Raw genomic sequence first — 17,015 nt, 5'->3', positions numbered from 1 at the left:
AGAACATAATAAGGGTGAAGCATTGATTATATCATTAATATAAATTAGAAATAACAAAGGACCAAGATAGAACCCTTTACATTACAAACTTCAGAAGATTTAGAGTTTAAATCAACATATTGATATCTGTTGTATAGACAATCTTTGAACCATAAGAAAACAATCCCAATGATTACATATGTTTTTGATTTACACAATAGTATATGATGGTCGATAGTATCGAATGCTTTCGATAGAACCATGAAAACCCCGACAGTGCTCTTTTTTAAGTGAATCTAGCATTTTGTCGTATAATTGCAAATTGTATAGTCAGTTGAATGATTTGTTCTGAAACCGTGTCGATTAGGAATTGATGATTTATTTGTGGCCATAAAAGAATATATTCGTTTGTAAATTATTTTTTGATATGCTTGGTAATATGAAATTTTCGATATGAAATAGGGCGGTAGTTTGCAATTTTGCAAGGGTCGTCTCTTTTTGTACAAGGCAATTATTTTTGCAATTTTAAGTTGATCTGGGAAATTCCATTTGTGGAAGATAAATTTATTATGTGAAAGTGGAGAAGCCACAAAATAAATTATTTGTTTAGGTAAATGTACAGTACACTTAAACCGTCATGACTTCTAGATTTACTTGTTTAAATGATCGAACTATTTCTTAAATTTCATAAGCATCGGTGGGATTGAAAATAAGGAATGTTCAGTATATGGTTATCTTAATATTTTGTAAAGTCGTTGGCAATAGTTACTTTTTTGGATGAACAGAATATGATCTAACTATAATGGACTGGTTCAATGGAGTAGGCCTATTGGCTGGCGGCCAATATTTTATATTTTGGTATCAAAACGCTGAAATGCAAATAAAAAAGTTATCGTGACGTCATAACTTCGGTACTCTACATGTATATAAGGGTCAGAGTTTTCGAGTCACTGAAAATTTGAGGAAAATAGAGGAAAACACTAAATATTAAAAAGAAATTATCTCTAAAACTTCAACCATTAACTTTCTTTTAACGATTCTAGCGTGTCGTCGGCTCGATACAAGCAGTATTGATTAAAGCATATTGAAAAGGATAAATGCCAAGCTATTTTGGCAATTCTAAAATCATGATACAACATTTGTCCAAATGAGCAAAATGCGCGATTCAGGAATTAATTGTTTTCGGTAAGATTTATTATTTTTTTTATAGAACACTGGCTGGTCTAGCAGAACCTGATTTTGGATACAGGTATATAGGATGCATAACTAAAACTAAAATAGTTTGGCACACGAAACTGAAGAAAAAGAAGTACATTGTTTCCACTTTTTTATTTTGTTGTTGTTTAACATAAAAATTAAGTCATAAAAATGTTTTTGGACATTCCAGACTGAAACAGAAAGCTTAATTGACTTTTTTATACAAACGTTCTGAAAAGCTTCTTTTTTTCAAAAAATGATAAGCTATCCAGTTGCATTTCAATAAGTGGCGTACCCCCCCCCCCCAAAAAAAAAAAGGAGCGAACGATCCGGCGATCAATGCAGGCCTCAATCAAAACCTAATTTTGTAATAGATTTTGATTATTTCACCTAGCTTTTTCACCCACTATCTTTATTTCCTATTATGCCTCCTTCTTTCTTGGAACTTTAAGCCCCCCATCCCCCCCCCCCCCCCTGAATCTGCGTGGTGCAGGTGGAAACCGGAGTCGGTATGGTATAATCCATAGACAAATAATAATCACACAAACCAAGATCCGGATATAACTGATATGTACGAGCGGCGCTCGGGTACCGGATTGAGTGCAATATTGGTTTCATCTCGATTATCCGGATAAAAACGAAAGCTTCCTTGGATACCGCGGTGATTGAACCTTTTGCAATGGGAAACTTCCGAAAATTTCATGCGAATTTCTGTTGAAATCACTTGAATCTCAAGTCGAGTTTATGGTGGTGATGGAAACTTGAAAAGGTAAAATCAATTAATTCACACCAAACTCTGTTTTTGTCTGAATTATAGACTCAACTTAATGAACTTTATGTTGACTAAAGGCGAAGTTGTTTTTTTATCAGTCCCACAAACTGAATTCGGTGTGACCTAAAGTTAGAACAAGTTGGAAAGACTTTGACACAGGGCTATAGTATAAGGGTCCACAAATTAGGCCTATTGTGGTCTATAACAGCCTCATGAATTGTGAATAGTTTGTTATTTTGTATGAAAAATGTTATTTTGATTAAACAAAAGTAAAACATACAAAGACCTCGTGCATTTTTATTTACCTGATGTAATTTTCTTTATCTGTTTCTTTGTTGTTGGCTCAAAGGTCATCAGAAGCAGCCATGGGGAAGAAGAAAGGAAAGAAAAGTGGAAAGAAAAGCGGAAAAGGCAAGAAAGAGAAGAAGGAGAAGGAGCCTCAGATGACCATCAGGGAAGCCATTTTAGCTTATCAGTAAGTCTTGGCCTTGATCAAAGTCTTGGGTCTTGGGTTTTGTAAATTCACTGGAGCGGAGGGGGTATGTTGTTATTCCAATTCATTTGTAGATATTAAAATTAATTGTTAGGCCCTAAAATTGCTGTGCTGTGCATGAAATGAAATAAAAATGTGTTATTGGAATTCATCTGTTTAACTATTACCTTAGCCGTATAAGACATCTGAGATGTTAATATTGCTTGGTCTCTGCGCGCATCTTAACTGTGCTTGCAGAGATGGCGCAAATAAAGTTGTATTTTCCCTGATCTCGCATTTGGGTATTTGAGGACTCGTTGAAAGAGAAATGCGTCGTATCAATGATCGTGCAGCAATATTTTTTTTACTTCATAATGCTAATCAAAATATGAAACAATGCTGGATTCTGTATTCACAGGCCAGGGACACGACATATCAATTACATCACAGTGGTAAAGCTTTGTGGCTCAACCTGCTCAAAATGACAATAGAGTCCCTTTATTTAAGGGTAAAATATCAAAATTTTCCAGATTTTTGCTCTAGATGTCTGATTTGGATTTAATATAATAAAAATATTGACTTGCTGTCTTGCTTTTCTTTTGGGGAACGTCCAATATATTGCCCTTAAAAGAACCATATTGCCCTCGTCTAAAGACTCGGGGCCAATATGATTCTGTTGCGGGTAATATATTTGATGTTCCCCTTAAGGCCAATCAATATAATATGAATGTAATTTTACAGGAAAATATATTTTGATTGAGAGCCCGATCAAATAGAAATATCTGCATATTTTCTAAAAATGTAAACACTCTTCTTATCTGTAGTTCGGGTGCACTCACACAACATGCGAGGTTAGTAATACTAACCGAGTAATACTAACCTCGCACAACGCATGTGGTTTCATAGTGGACTTTGACGTTTTCATTCATCACACGAATGTGAGGGAATGAAAAACGCCAAACATTTCAGTATTTCTCCACTTTAGAATTTTGTTTTAATGATTTAAGTTTGTTTTACAAATGAATTGGAAATTATTTATAAAAGTGTTTTTATCGCTTACCTCCAAGTCTCAACCAGGATAATCCGTTCGATCCATCCTTAATACTGCGGTGGAAAGTACGCAAACAACAATCGAAAAGCAATTTTTCGTATCGAACATTCTCAATTCAAGTCGTCAGCGCATAATAGGAAATTGTACCAAAAATCAACAGGTTGCATCTCATGTATATACTTATTGGTAAAGTACGCCATCTTTTGACAAGATGATGATGAAAGTGGATTGAACGAGCAAGAAAATAATGCTGATCGCCTAGAATGCAGCTAGCTTGCAACACCGTAAACAAAGGTACGGTAGGCACTTAAGAACCAAGTTTGAAAGGACACTCGTAAAATTACGTCACTCTCGCGATGAATATTCATTAGATCGTGGTCGTGCGTGTTCAATACAAACTCTCTGCATGCATGCACTCAGTGTGTATTGAACACGCACGACCACGATCTAATGAATATTCATCGGCGAGAGTGACATAATTTTACGAGTATCCTTTCAAACTTGGTTCTTAAGTGCCTGCCGGCTTTGAAATAATATCGCGCGCCCTCTTTAGGCAAAAGTTGATATCAACGCTGATCAAGAGGCATCTACGTGAAGATCACGAAAAATGCTCTTATTTTATTAAAAAAAACAGCAAAGAGAATTCAACAAACGATCCATATGGTTCGGTAAGTGTCATAGCATAAATATAATGCTTAGCTACGATGTAAAGTCATAGTTATTTTAGTAAAAAGGGTGTGAAAGATTCGCGTGCACCAGGTGCATATGAATCCTTCACACACGAGACGATTTGAAACCATGAGTGGTTCGGGTGAGAATTTCAGGATAAGATCTTTGTAGGTTTAGGTTTCTAATATCCATTCACTAAATTTAAAGATTTAAAGATAAGGTTTCAAAGTGTCATGTTTAAAGAAAACATACCAAGAGATGGTGCTGAAGTAGATATAAACAAAGTGTCATTTTAAATAGGCTACTGGTAGAATCAATGGCTGAAATGAGATCTAGCTGCCACTATACCTTTGTACAGATAGAATGTTGTTAGGTGATTCTCATAATAATTAACATTGTTGACCCTATACCAAAGTTTAGATCTATAGGCTTTAATTTGAGCCTGTCTTTTATCACTCAATTTTATGATTTACTCATTTATAATAATATGCTCTATTTATATAGCACTTAAATACAATGTTTCTAAAGTTTCTTGCCCCGGCTTTAGCATGGCCAACCATTTCAAGTGCTCAAGCATTCAAGGAATTCCTTCCTGCCTGGTACCCATTAACTACACCTGGGTGGAGAGTGGCAAAAGAAGATAAACACCTTGCCAAAGGACGCAAGTGCCATGGTGGGATTCGAACCCCACGGACCTTGTGGAGCAAAGTCCGGTGACTTATCCACTTCTATTTATCCATTTGTCAATTTCTACCTCTTTCTTATCTCAGGATCAATGTCAAAGAAAATGCATTGGAGGAGTGGGATTTGAACCCCCGGCAACTTATCCACTTATATTCAGACATTTGTCAATTTCTACCTCTTTCTTATCTCAGGATCAATGTCAAAGAAAATGCATTGGTGGGGTGGGATTTGAACCCCCGACAACTTATCCACTTCTATTCATCCATTTGTCAATTTCTACCTCTTTCTTATCTCAGGATCAATGTCAAAGAAAATGCATTGGAGGAGTGGGATTTGAACCCCCGGCAACTTATCCACTTCTATTAATCCATTTGTCAATTTCTACCTCTTTCTTATCTCAGGATCAATGTCAAAGAAAATGCATTAGAGGAGTTTATGTACGAGATCAAGGGACTGGAGGAGAAACGCCAGAGGAATAAAGAGAGGGTAAAGTTGCGATCAATTACAAGTCTATTTTGGTCCCTAAACCAATCAAAAGTCTGGAAATTAATTGCAAAATTGCCATTGATTGCTATTAAATCTGCTCAAACAAGGGGGGTTACCTGATCTGCTACAGTCAAACTCGTTTCATCAATCGTAAAATTGGAACAGAAAATTAGCAATTAATCGCAAGTATTTTTTTTACAACACCCCCTAAGACAAAGACAGTCAACAAAACAAAACGTCATACTACAGGGCCTGAGATATAACAGGTTTTCTTTTGACCAATGCCCACCAGTGAGTTTTTCATAGCGCAAACCATCAGACTCATGAAATAAATTCAGTGTCATCAAAATCTCGAAAATTAATCAGATTAAATATCAAATTTTCTTATCTACATGTATACTTTCACATGACTGCAAACCTTACAACAGCCAAGGGAATACAGAGTGGGATTTGTCAAGTTTATTGCTATAATTCATTGGCCCGTAACTTTATGATATTGTTGCATTATGAATGGGTGCAGCCATATTTGTTCTGTTCATTTTCAACATTTAGGGCTATCAGAAAATAAATGAAGTCATTCTAACAAAAGCCATTTAATTGTTGGGTAAATGATAATCATTTATCTAGAGCCTAGTAAAATAACTATGAAGATTGCATTTTTAGCAACTATTGTTTCAAAGAAAATGGCATATGGTTGTACATACGGTAAGTCACACACTTAAAATGACTTTTGTAAGCTTTACCACCATAGTATTGGTAAAAAAAATCATTCACTTTGTCATTTAGTAACAACCTAATAATTTTCTAAAGTTTGATATAGAAAAGCTGAACTTCATTGACTGAGGGGAAATCATGCACTTTTGATTTTGAACATTACAATCATTAAAAAAAATGCAATACATGTGATAAAGAACAGGAGACAGTGATTGAGAACATGATTTTATTTCTGGAAATAATATTTCTATGGTAAGACTATCACATTTTTGGTAAAGTGAGATTGGTAACTCTTTTACCATTCCAATTTTTTTCTTCCAAACCTTGAATGCGATAGAATGAGCGTCTGAAGGAGGAGCAGCTGTACCATATTAAAACGCTCCTGAAACAAGCCAAGGAGAGAGACCAGGAGCTAGAGCAGGTGACCGTCATTAACAAGGAGCAGGTGGAGGTGGCGCTGAAGGAGAAATGGAGATCCTGCAAAGAGGAGGAGAAAGCTATCGAGGGTGAGCCCAGGGGGCTTCTTTTGGGGGGAGGGGTACGGGAGAGATTCACATCCTAGGTGAGCCAATTATCATGAGATTAGATTCGATTTGAAGCTTGGGTGAATTACTTTAATGCCAGAGTGGAGATATTTTTGTGTACGCCCGTCCAAGATGGGACGTATTATGGTATCACGCTCAGTGTCCGTCCGTTCGTCCGTCCGTCTGTTATTCCTTGTTAACACAATAACTTCAGTTTACATATTCAAGGCTCACATAATTTGGCATGTATTGTGCTAGCCTAAATCCCACAAAGCTTTATGATTTTTAGGTCCAAAGGTCAAGGTCACAGTGACATGTTTTCATCTTACCTTTCCAAAGTCCTTGTAAACAATGCGGTAACTTTAGTTTAACTTAACCTAGGCTCATATAATTTGGTGTGTATATGATACTAGCATGGATCCAAAGAAGCAGTTTGATTTCAAGTTCAAAAGGTCAAAGTTCAGGTCGCCACCTTCCACTTTTCTTGCTTGACAAATAACTCCTATTTCCCGTGTCAAAGGCGGGCGTATTATGTGCCCGCCCTTGCCACATTCTTGTTTAGAGTAGTTGAAGACTTGAGGTGTTGCTCTGCAAGGCTACTGGTTTGTATTTAAGTCATTTTTATGATCTGTTTTATGGGTTAAAAATACAGTATTTAGTTAATTTTGATTAATCATGAGTATGAGGTGCTGTGACAGGGTAGGAAATGATTTTAATCATTTTGGGGCCATCTTTTTTTTCCTTCTTTTTTTTTTTCATTAGGACGATTGTGAAATTTTGGGGGCTGTTTCTATATTTTAAGGGCTACATATACTTTGTAGGGGTAACAAGCAATTGTGCAGGATAAGCAAACATTCTGTCTTGTAGTTAGAATATTGATTTTGAATAATCTTGAATATATTTTGTTACAGATCTTTGGGCGAATTGAGAAAGCATGGTAGCCCCAAAGCATGGATTTTTAAAGGAATTTTAGGGGCTATTTTGGGTGTCATGAGAGATAAATCGCCAGTCGCCCACATGTATTTCCTGCACTGTGCTGTGGACGTTATTTGCAAGATAATTGATGTAAAAATGCTATTTGTAAAAAGTTTGGATATAATAAAAAATAAAATGATCATAAAGTTTTATAGGTGCATTATTATATGGTTGTTTCAGAGTGCACAAGTGTACTCAGGGCCCTGGGAACGATCTTTTAATAGGGGGTGCTGGTTTCGAAGAAAAGTTTGACAAGCAAGCAACAAAAAAGATTTTTACTACAAACTTACTTTTTACTACTTTGTAGCATACCTACATGTACTTGATAACACCCCAGCATCCGGCTCGCTTCCTACAAATCTAATAAATACTACACAGTGAAGTAAACATAACTATAAACTTTTAACAACATATCGTGCCCTAAATTCTTAAGAATTTGATTGGTCTCTTTTTGTGACAGACGGAAATTTCCCGCCTATGCTTTATTGTCACATCAGTTTCCATTGACGGTGACCTTAATGTTGACTTTTACTATCCCATTGCCTTTATTAATAAACACAAATGTTGCTTAATAATTTGCTCATGAGCCTTGTAGTGATATGTTTGAACAAACCTATGATATTCCTGCTCCACTATACATATACATTTTAGACATGAAGAACAAAATTTCTGAGACGATAAAGCAGTACGAGGAAGACCTGATCCAGGTGAAGAAATGGACAGAGTATAAGAACAAAGGGAGCATAGAACATGCAACGCACATCAAACTGCTCCAGGAAGAGCTGGAGGACATGCAGAAAAACTTTGAAGAAATGAGAGGTTAGTGAGAGTACAGCGTTTGTTGAAACAGGCCCTAAAGATAAATTTCAGTTGTCGTAACGAATTCAAAATGAGTTCGTACAGAATCCGATGAAATGACCACAAAGTGTCTGTTTGTGTAAATAAAAAATAAGTGCCAAAGGATTCTGGAAGAAATTGTATGATTGCTGAGAAATTAGGAAATAAGCACAGGATTCGGTTCAAGCGTCGGGCCGATATTCAAAGCAATAATAATACACTGTCCCACATGCGCTTTTCTGCGTTGGTTATTTTCACTATGAAAATTTTTCAGTGTAGATTTCAAGATTTCACAAAGTTCAGTTTATGTAACTGTACCAGATCTAGATCGTCGATGATATAGTAACAATTAAGCTTGGTTTTACACACTTTCTTGTGAAATCAGGGTTTACTGCAACTACTTTCATTTATCTTTAAATTTTTGTTATTTTAAGAGAAAGGCCATTTCTCTATATAGGGCACATTTCTGTATTACAAGCATAATTTGGAAGAATTTTGAAAGGCCAGTAAGAGGGATATTTATGTACTGTAATATTGACTTTGAGGGGAATATGGAATATATTGCCCACAGCAGAATCATATTAACCAGAGTCTTTAGACGAAGGCAATATGGTGCTCCCATACACTTGTTACGTACAAATCTTGCGTTTGGGTTTCATTGACCAGCTGGGAATGTTATCGACTGATAATTCTGCACAGAGCTGCAATATAAAAAAATTAATAGTTCAAAGAGTAGGAGTGTATGAACATAGTGTTCCCTAGTCTTGCAGCTGAACCCTGGCTGGGCCATTATGTCAGATTTTCTGTTGGGATAATCAATTACACAGACAAAATGCATTTTTATATCCTGTCATTCAACAGGGTGCTACATAACTTTTTAGAAGAACTAATTTTTTTATTGTTGGAATATACTTGCCCAAAATCTATTTCACTTGCCCTAAAAATGCTTGAAAAAAAAGGTTTTACCTCTTCAAAGGAAAGTTTTGTGGTTATTTAAACCTTTGACCTTTTTCTCTCTTTTGACATGAACTGATCTACCTTGTTATTGCATTTCTTTTTCCAAACTGATTTTTATCTTGCCTGCCATGACCAAAATTTGGGTCAATATCATATCATATTGAACCTGATTTTGGTCATTCTACTGTGAGAATTTTGCTTGCCCAATTCGGGCAAGTAGTTTTAGTCTTTACTTCAAAACACTTGCCCGATTCTAAGTTTTACTTGCCCCGGGCAATCGGGCAAGTGCTTATGTAGCACCCTGCATTCAAGTAAAACTACATACTATAATTCAATATGCACATGTATTACATCTGTATGTAAGTTAACGAATATATTGATTGTAATCCAGTTATTTTGTCAGCTTGATTAGCTTGATTTTGGGATGTACAGATTTAGAAAGTTCTACCCAAGTTGTACATGTCTATCACTAGAAATAAGTATAAATCTGTCATTGTGTTGTTTTTTTGAACAGCTCATCTTGAGAGAACTCTGAACATAGCCAAGGAAGAGATAAAAAAAGAAACAACAGAAAGACTAGATGAACAAAAATACATAGCCTCCGAGGTGAGTACCAATGCACTATAACTTCTTTGAGGGCATGTTCACACTTGGCTTCATTAGGCTTGTTTCACATTTTTGAAAATTGATTTGGGATTGATACATCTAATATGAGGAAAATAAGATAAGACATTGGAACAATATGCATCTAATTTGCATAATTTAATTTAATAGAAAAATAAATAGAAAAAAAAACTTTAAACAGTGATGTTATGTATCCTGAGGTACTTTTCAAAGTTTTGCATCATTAAAGGTCAAGTCCACCTCAGAAAAATGTTGATTTAAATCAATAGAGAAAAATCAGACAAGCACAATGCTGAAAATTTCATCAAAATCGGATGTAAAATAAGAAAGTTATGACATTTCAAAGTTTCACTTATTTTCAACAAAATAGTTATATGAACGAGCCAGTTACATCCAAATGAGAGAGTCGATGACGTCACTCACTCACTATTTCTTTTGTTTTTTATTGTTTGAATTATACAATATTTCAATTTTTACGAATTTGATGATTAGGACCTCATTGCCTGAAGCACAAAATGTTAAAATAATGGAATTCCAAGTGTTCAGGGAGGAATGAAACTTCATTTCACATGACAATGACGAGAAAATAAAAATATTTCATATAATAAAATACAAAAGAAATAGTGAGTGAGTGATGTCATCAACTCTCTCATTTGGATGTAACTGGCTCGTTCATATAACTATTTTGTTGAAAATAAGCGAAACTTTAAAATGCCATAACTTTCTTATTTTACATCCGATTTTGATGAAATTTTCAGTGTTATGCTTGTTGAATTTTTCTCTTTTTATTCAAATCAAGTTTTTGTTGGGGTGGACTTGTCCTTTAAGGATCTGAAGGGAAGGGCTTCATCAATTTTACACTCCCATAAAAATAAATTGTTAAAAAAAGCCCCAGTGTTGAATTCCATTTACCTGTAGCAAGATTATATATTTCTTTTTTAGATGTTTGTGTCTTTGCATACATGTATGCCTTTACTAATGCCATTCAACAAAAGCACTCATATCGTGGAGTGTTGTGATCCATTGGATAAGTCTCTGCACTAAAAAACAGATGGTCGACCACTTGTTGGTTCAAATCCCAGTCATGGCATAGTTAAGCAAGAAATCGATTCACATTGTGCTGCACTCAACCCACGTGAGGTAAATGGGTACCTGGCAGGAATCTATTCCTTGAAACCCAGGAGTTATTACATGTATGCAGCTTTCCCCTTAGAGTGCTTAGAAAATTTAGATAAAGTAAAGTGATAAGCAACTATATATTTTATTCTTATTGGTGATATGCATGTTTCTCATTTATTTCCCAACAGAAAGCGATCAAAACTCTTGACAAGTTTAGTGCCCAAGAAGTCATTGATAATGACTGGTTAAAGAAAGAGGTTAGTATTTTTATCACAAATTAATAGACATTGTTTTGATATATTCATTGCTATTATATTAACACAATATTACTGGGTTTTTTATCATTATCTTTTTTATTACCGGTATCATTATTGGTATTATTATTGCCGTTGTTTTATTATCATTTAAATTATTATTATTATTACCGTATTATTAATAATATTATGATGAAGATGATGATGATTATCATTGTTGTTATTAATTTCTAGTTGGAGCTTCACACAGAAGAGACCATTTTGCTCCAAGGGGAGGTAGAGAGATTAGAACGGGAGAATCTAACAGTGATGAGCGACCTGTTTGACTGTAGAATAGAGGATCTCAAAATATCAAGGTGAGAGGAAATGTGAGTTTCCTTGGCATGTGAGTTGTGGGCATGTCATGGTCTAGTGGTTCTGACTCTCACCTTTCAAACAGAGGGTCGGAGTTTGAAGGCTAGCAATGGTGTGTTTTCCTTCGGCAAGAAATTTATCAATCCACACTGTGCTGCATTCGACCCAGGTGAGGTGATTTGGTACCCGGCAGGATTTATTCCTTGAATGCACTGAGCGCAGGTGATGGTAGCTCAAGCTAAGGCAAGGGTAATAATAGATGTGCTTTGTATCCTTGGGCAAAAAGCACTATATAAAACCAGCTATGATTATTACTATTATTTCTCCATGCTTGAAAATTTGCAGTTTTTGATATTCTGTATCAATATCCATTTCTCTTCTTAAACTGTCGACCTTTAGAAATTAAATTTAGAAAGTTGCCAATTGAGCAGTATAAAAAGCACTGATCAAATAGGGTTACAAATCTGTCTCTTTCATAAAATAATCGTCATTCACTAATGTTCATCATTATGAGAGGCTCGTCAGTTGGAGACTTTTTCTAAAGACATACTTGTGCAAGATAGCATGGTCCTCTAATGAGAATTAAGATATTAAAGATAAAGGCCTATTTAACCAAACGATGAATCCCAAGCACAGGGGACAATAAGGATTAAATCAGAACTATAGGTGAGACCCCTTGAAGATTGTAGCGTTTAAATGTGGTGTGTTATCACTTTGATGACAGAGAAGCAGGTATGATTAATGCATGGTGTTGTGTAACACGACACTTTCTCTGGCGACAATTGCTACAGCCGTTACTTCGTCTAAGATATAGGGTTAGGGTTGCAATGGGGTGCTAGTTCAGGGTTGGGTTCATTTAGGATAGGGTATAGACAGTGTTAAATCCAGGGTTGAATTTGGTCATTCCATTTGTGTGTCGAAATTCCAGCGCTGCAATTGTCGCCAGAGCAAATGTCATGGAACCATTGTGTACACTGGTCGACCACTCTTTCAGTAACAACATGATTGATTGATGCTGCAATAAGGGTGCAACTTGATTGTATATGCTATGAAACGCACAAATTAAGTCATTTTAAATGAAAAGCTTAAATGCTTACTCCTCCCAATGTTAATGTATCTGGTTATGATATTCTTTCAAGTCTGTCATCATTTAGTCAATGCCAAATTGTTCTACCTATTAGGAAGTTTTACCTGACCCAGTTTGAGGATAATGAGGATCTTAACGATGGTGGAATCTTGGAGTTTGACCTGGCCAAGTCTGCAATCAGTCAGGGTGATGTTCCTCCTCCAATGGCAATCACACAAGGTATGGTAGCCTCTAAAATAAGACCCTTGTCACATTTTGAAAGGATCAGTCTGGGGTTAAAAGTCAGACATTAGTCAGGTGGGGGAGGGGGTATTTTTCCACTATCACTTGCACAAGGGTAGTGTAACTTTATCTTTGCTTTTCAAATTGAAAATTTATAATAACATTGATACCAACCGTTCGTTTTTGACATACCTATTTGTTCCTTTTTTCCTTGCTATAAATAAGGCAATGTGTTTTTTTCTGATTATTTAGTATGTGACATTGTTATGTATTGTGCACAAACCTGTCTTCTATACATGGATTTGCAGCGCCTATGCTCAGTTTCACAATCCTTTACGATCCTGCACGATTCTTTACAGTGACCACAGGCATAGAATGCTCTAGACCCTCACCGCAACTTTTTGATATGTCAGCCACTAGTTAAAGGACAAGTCCACCCCAACAAAAACTTGATTTGAATAAAAAGAGAAAAATTCAACAAGCATAACACTGAAAATTTCATCAAAATCGGATGTAAAATAAGAAAGTTGTGGCATTTTAAAGTTTCGCTTATTTTCAACAAAATAGTTATATGAACGAGCCAGTTACATCCAAATGAGAGAGTTGATGACATCACTCACTCACTATTTCTTTTGTATTTTATTATATGAAATATTGTTATTTTCTCGTCATTGTCATGTGAAATGAAGTTTCATTCCTCCCTGAACACGTGGAATTCCATTATTTTAACATTTTGTGCTTCAGGCAAGGAGGTCCTAATCGTCAAATTCGAAAAAATTGAAATATTGTATAATTCAAACAATAAAAAACAAAAGAAATAGTGAGTGAGTGACATCATCGACTCTCTCATTTGGATGTAACTGGCTCGTTCATATAACTATTTTGTTGAAAATAAGCGAAACTTTGAAATGTCATAACTTTCTTATTTTACATCCGATTTTGATGAAATTTTCAGCATTGTGCTTGTCTGATTTTTCTCTATTGATTCAAATCAACATTTTTCTGAGGTGGACTTGACCTTTAAAGGGATCGTTACGGTGAGAGGAATTTGAAAGATCCTCTTTTTTTGTCAATAATACTTTTTTGGGTGGGGGAGTAGAAGAAGGTTTGTATCTATACAGTAACGTTATTCCCTGATTTATTTTCATGACCATTCGTCATCAGGACCTCGCAAGCAGAGGCCGCAGAGTGCGACCCAGAGGGCGGTAGAGCAGAAAGTTTTCTCTCTCCTACCACGGGAGCAGGACCAAGCTGCCAGCGAGGAAGAGGGATATGGGGAGAGGGGCGAAGAGGTCTTTGCCCAACATAGCGGAGAGGAGGAGGAATACCTGGGTGGCTTGGACAACTATCTCAACTTTGATGATGAAGATTTTGATGTAAGTGAATCTTTTTGAGCCGAAATAGCGAGTTTTGTAAATACTTCAACTCAACCCTAAGAAGACTGAGGGGGGGGGTGGCTGATTCAGCCCTCCCCCTCAACATTTTTTGTGATAAATCTGCCGCTCGAAATTTTTTGACCGCGTCCCTCACTGACTTTTCACTTTCAAGTCTCACGCAACTTTTAGACCAAAATTGTGACCCCCGGGTACGCGTTTTCGAAAACGCGTCGGGGGTCACAAAAAACGCAACATTTCGTTAGTGCATGCAGACCCAAAATTGCTCAAAAACGTGAATTTGTGTACAAATCCGATGCAAATAGTTTTTTTAGCCAAAATTCATAAAATGTATCATTATTATTCCTTTTACTGCTTAAAATCATTTATTTTATCTTGTTTATGGTCAAAATAAAGTCCCCAACAATTTCTATGGAAAAAACAATAAGTCGAAAAACACAGAAATACATAAGAAATTTAGAAAACAATAGGATACATAAGAAAATAAATGTGATGTTGACATTTTTGAAAATAAATTTGATCAGATGCCTATCTAGAGTATGTGAAACAAAAATTAGCATTTTAGGGGCATTATTTTATCAATTAGAGCAAACTTATGATCTTACGCATATATTAGCATAATTAATGAGCAATGAGATTTTTCGCAGGATTTGATATTATAGTTTTGTAGATAATGCCATGGGTAACGCGCGTGTCAATTTTCGTCGCGATCACGGGATCGACGGCCAAGAATCAGCCCCCCTCCCCCCCCCCCCCCCCCCCCCCCCCCGTCTTCTTAGGCATCGAAATAGCCCAGTCTAGGGTTAATACTGCTTCCATTACCAAAACTTATTATTGATTTGTTTCATTGTTGACTGCCATGCAAACCTTGGGTATTATTTATTCTATGTAAATTTGTGTAAGTTTCTTATCATCATACACCCACCAAACAAAGTTGAAGGAGATGTGTAAGAATCAGCATACAACTAGATAGTCCATTGCAAATCTTGCAAATTAACTACTTCCTCAGTTTCTGCCCAATGCTCATGAGACTTGGCACCAACATAGTTGTTGGAACAAAGAAGTACAAGAAATGTCCTGCCTTGGTAATGTACATGTACTGCTTTGCCATTTTATGTCACTCATGTACCTCACATAATGCTGTTGTGATTGGGTGGGGTATTAATTACCTTCAGTAATATTTCCATTCCAAAATTACATTTATTTTTCAATTTCCAACGTATGCACTGTGAAGCGTTTTTTTCCCTCCACTTCTTGTTTGATTTCGATTGGATTTTCACTTTTTACTGGCTGGATTTTGCCTTGTTTCCTTTTTAATTATTCAAATTAACTTGATGTTTGGGAATTCAACCCAATTCACAGTTTAATTTTCTCATCCAGGGTGGTGTGTCATAAAGTCGTTAATTTGTAAAGTCATTCGCAACTTTACCAGTGACTGAAAATGTTCTTACTGTGCCAAGTCACTGCAGTATTTTTCCAGCACAAGAAAGGGTAATCCGGTCATGCGCAAAGTTATCTTTAATTTATGAACATTATTATGAAACGGCACCCATCTTTAATTATTCTTTGTCCCCTTCTCAAACCCTACCAGGACTATCTCAAACTAGGGCCCCTTGAACTCAAGCTTTTGAGCATAGAAGGCCACGCTAAACCCATCCACGAGCACAAGAAACTCTCAGTCAAAGAAGAGCAAGCCAAGCTCTCCGCGCCGGACGTCTGGCCCGTCACGGGGGACATGTTGAGGTCGGCCACCCGCACTTCTATGCAAGAGACATGAGGGGATGCAGACTGACTGGATTCATTTATTTCAATTTAATTTAAACCAGTAGGTTTTTAAGTATTTGATCAAATGTTGTTCAAATTTGCACTGGCTGTATTAAAATGTTTGGGATTAATTATGAAATTGGGAACCACTGTTCTCTTCGTCAGCAGCGCTTTATCCAGTCACACGCATTGGTTTGTGACATGTATTTCCACCTCCATTCACTTTGTTCACAGCTCTGGACCCCGTCTTACAAAGAGTTGCGATGATCCGATCAATCGCAACTATGAAAAGCCAGCAAAGTCAACATATAAAATGCATGTTTGCTCAAACAATTTTTCTAGATATGAATTTATATCCATAAATTCATTGATTTCTTGACAGTTCGGGGTGTTCTCCTTTGTTTACAAAGGACATTTTGCACATTTCCTGTCGAAAAAATTATGACACTGATGGATTTCTATAGAGTTACGATTGATTGGATCAATTGTAACTCTTTGTAAGACGGGGCCCTGGATGATGCTGAAAAATCGTCGCACGCACCACGAGCCGTCCTCTCTGCGCACTTCGATGCGAAAGTTAGTTTAGCAGAAAACGCATTTAAAGAAAAGCTTTTTTAAAACCAACAATAGGTGCACCTACAAGGAGAGCAAATTATTTACCGGTGTCTTCGTTCAAAAGGTCAGTTTCCAAAGTTTCATCCCGTATCTTTATATTTTCTTGGAGTTAATTATTAACGACACAGTGGGCATCATAACAGAGAGGACGGTTCTTATGAATAGATACAGTGCGCCATCTTGCCTCGCGATTTCACCACGAACCGTCCGCTCTGTTTGGATGCCCACTGTAGCATAAATAATTCACTTCAAGGAAATATAAAGA

At 36.4% G+C, this 17,015-nt stretch overlaps 1 protein-coding gene across 1 annotated transcript; it reads left to right on the top strand.

Moving 5' to 3' along the window:
• The first annotated feature begins 2,293 nt into the window (after positions 1 to 2,293).
• Positions 2,294 to 16,409, top strand: LOC121412795 (coiled-coil domain-containing protein 83-like). The gene is made up of 10 exons (XM_041605559.1): positions 2,294 to 2,423; positions 5,226 to 5,310; positions 6,362 to 6,530; positions 8,175 to 8,342; positions 9,832 to 9,923; positions 11,249 to 11,317; positions 11,549 to 11,670; positions 12,850 to 12,974; positions 14,142 to 14,353; positions 15,963 to 16,409. The coding sequence occupies exons 1-10, from the start codon at positions 2,314 to 2,316 to the stop codon at positions 16,146 to 16,148; spliced, it is 1,338 nt and encodes a 445-aa protein (XP_041461493.1). The 5' UTR covers positions 2,294 to 2,313; the 3' UTR covers positions 16,149 to 16,409.
• The last annotated feature ends 606 nt before the right edge of the window (positions 16,410 to 17,015 follow it).

The sequence above is a fragment of the Lytechinus variegatus genome, chromosome 4, assembly GCF_018143015.1.
Source record: "Lytechinus variegatus isolate NC3 chromosome 4, Lvar_3.0, whole genome shotgun sequence".
NCBI classification, from domain to species: Eukaryota; Metazoa; Echinodermata; class Echinoidea; order Temnopleuroida; family Toxopneustidae; genus Lytechinus; species Lytechinus variegatus.
Note: the sequence above shows the minus strand (reverse complement) of the source record. Positions and strands in the feature narration are given on the sequence as shown.

Excerpts from the sequence above, each read along its gene's own strand:
- LOC121412795 (XM_041605559.1), top strand. The coding sequence starts at position 2,314 with ATGGGGAAGAAGAAAGGAAAGAAAAGTGGAAAGAAAAGCGGAAAAGGC. Across the intron at positions 11,671-12,849 it reads GAGGATCTCAAAATATCAAG|GAAGTTTTACCTGACCCAGT; the intron begins GTGAGAGGAAAT and ends TCTACCTATTAG. Across the intron at positions 14,354-15,962 it reads TTGATGATGAAGATTTTGAT|GACTATCTCAAACTAGGGCC; the intron begins GTAAGTGAATCT and ends AAACCCTACCAG.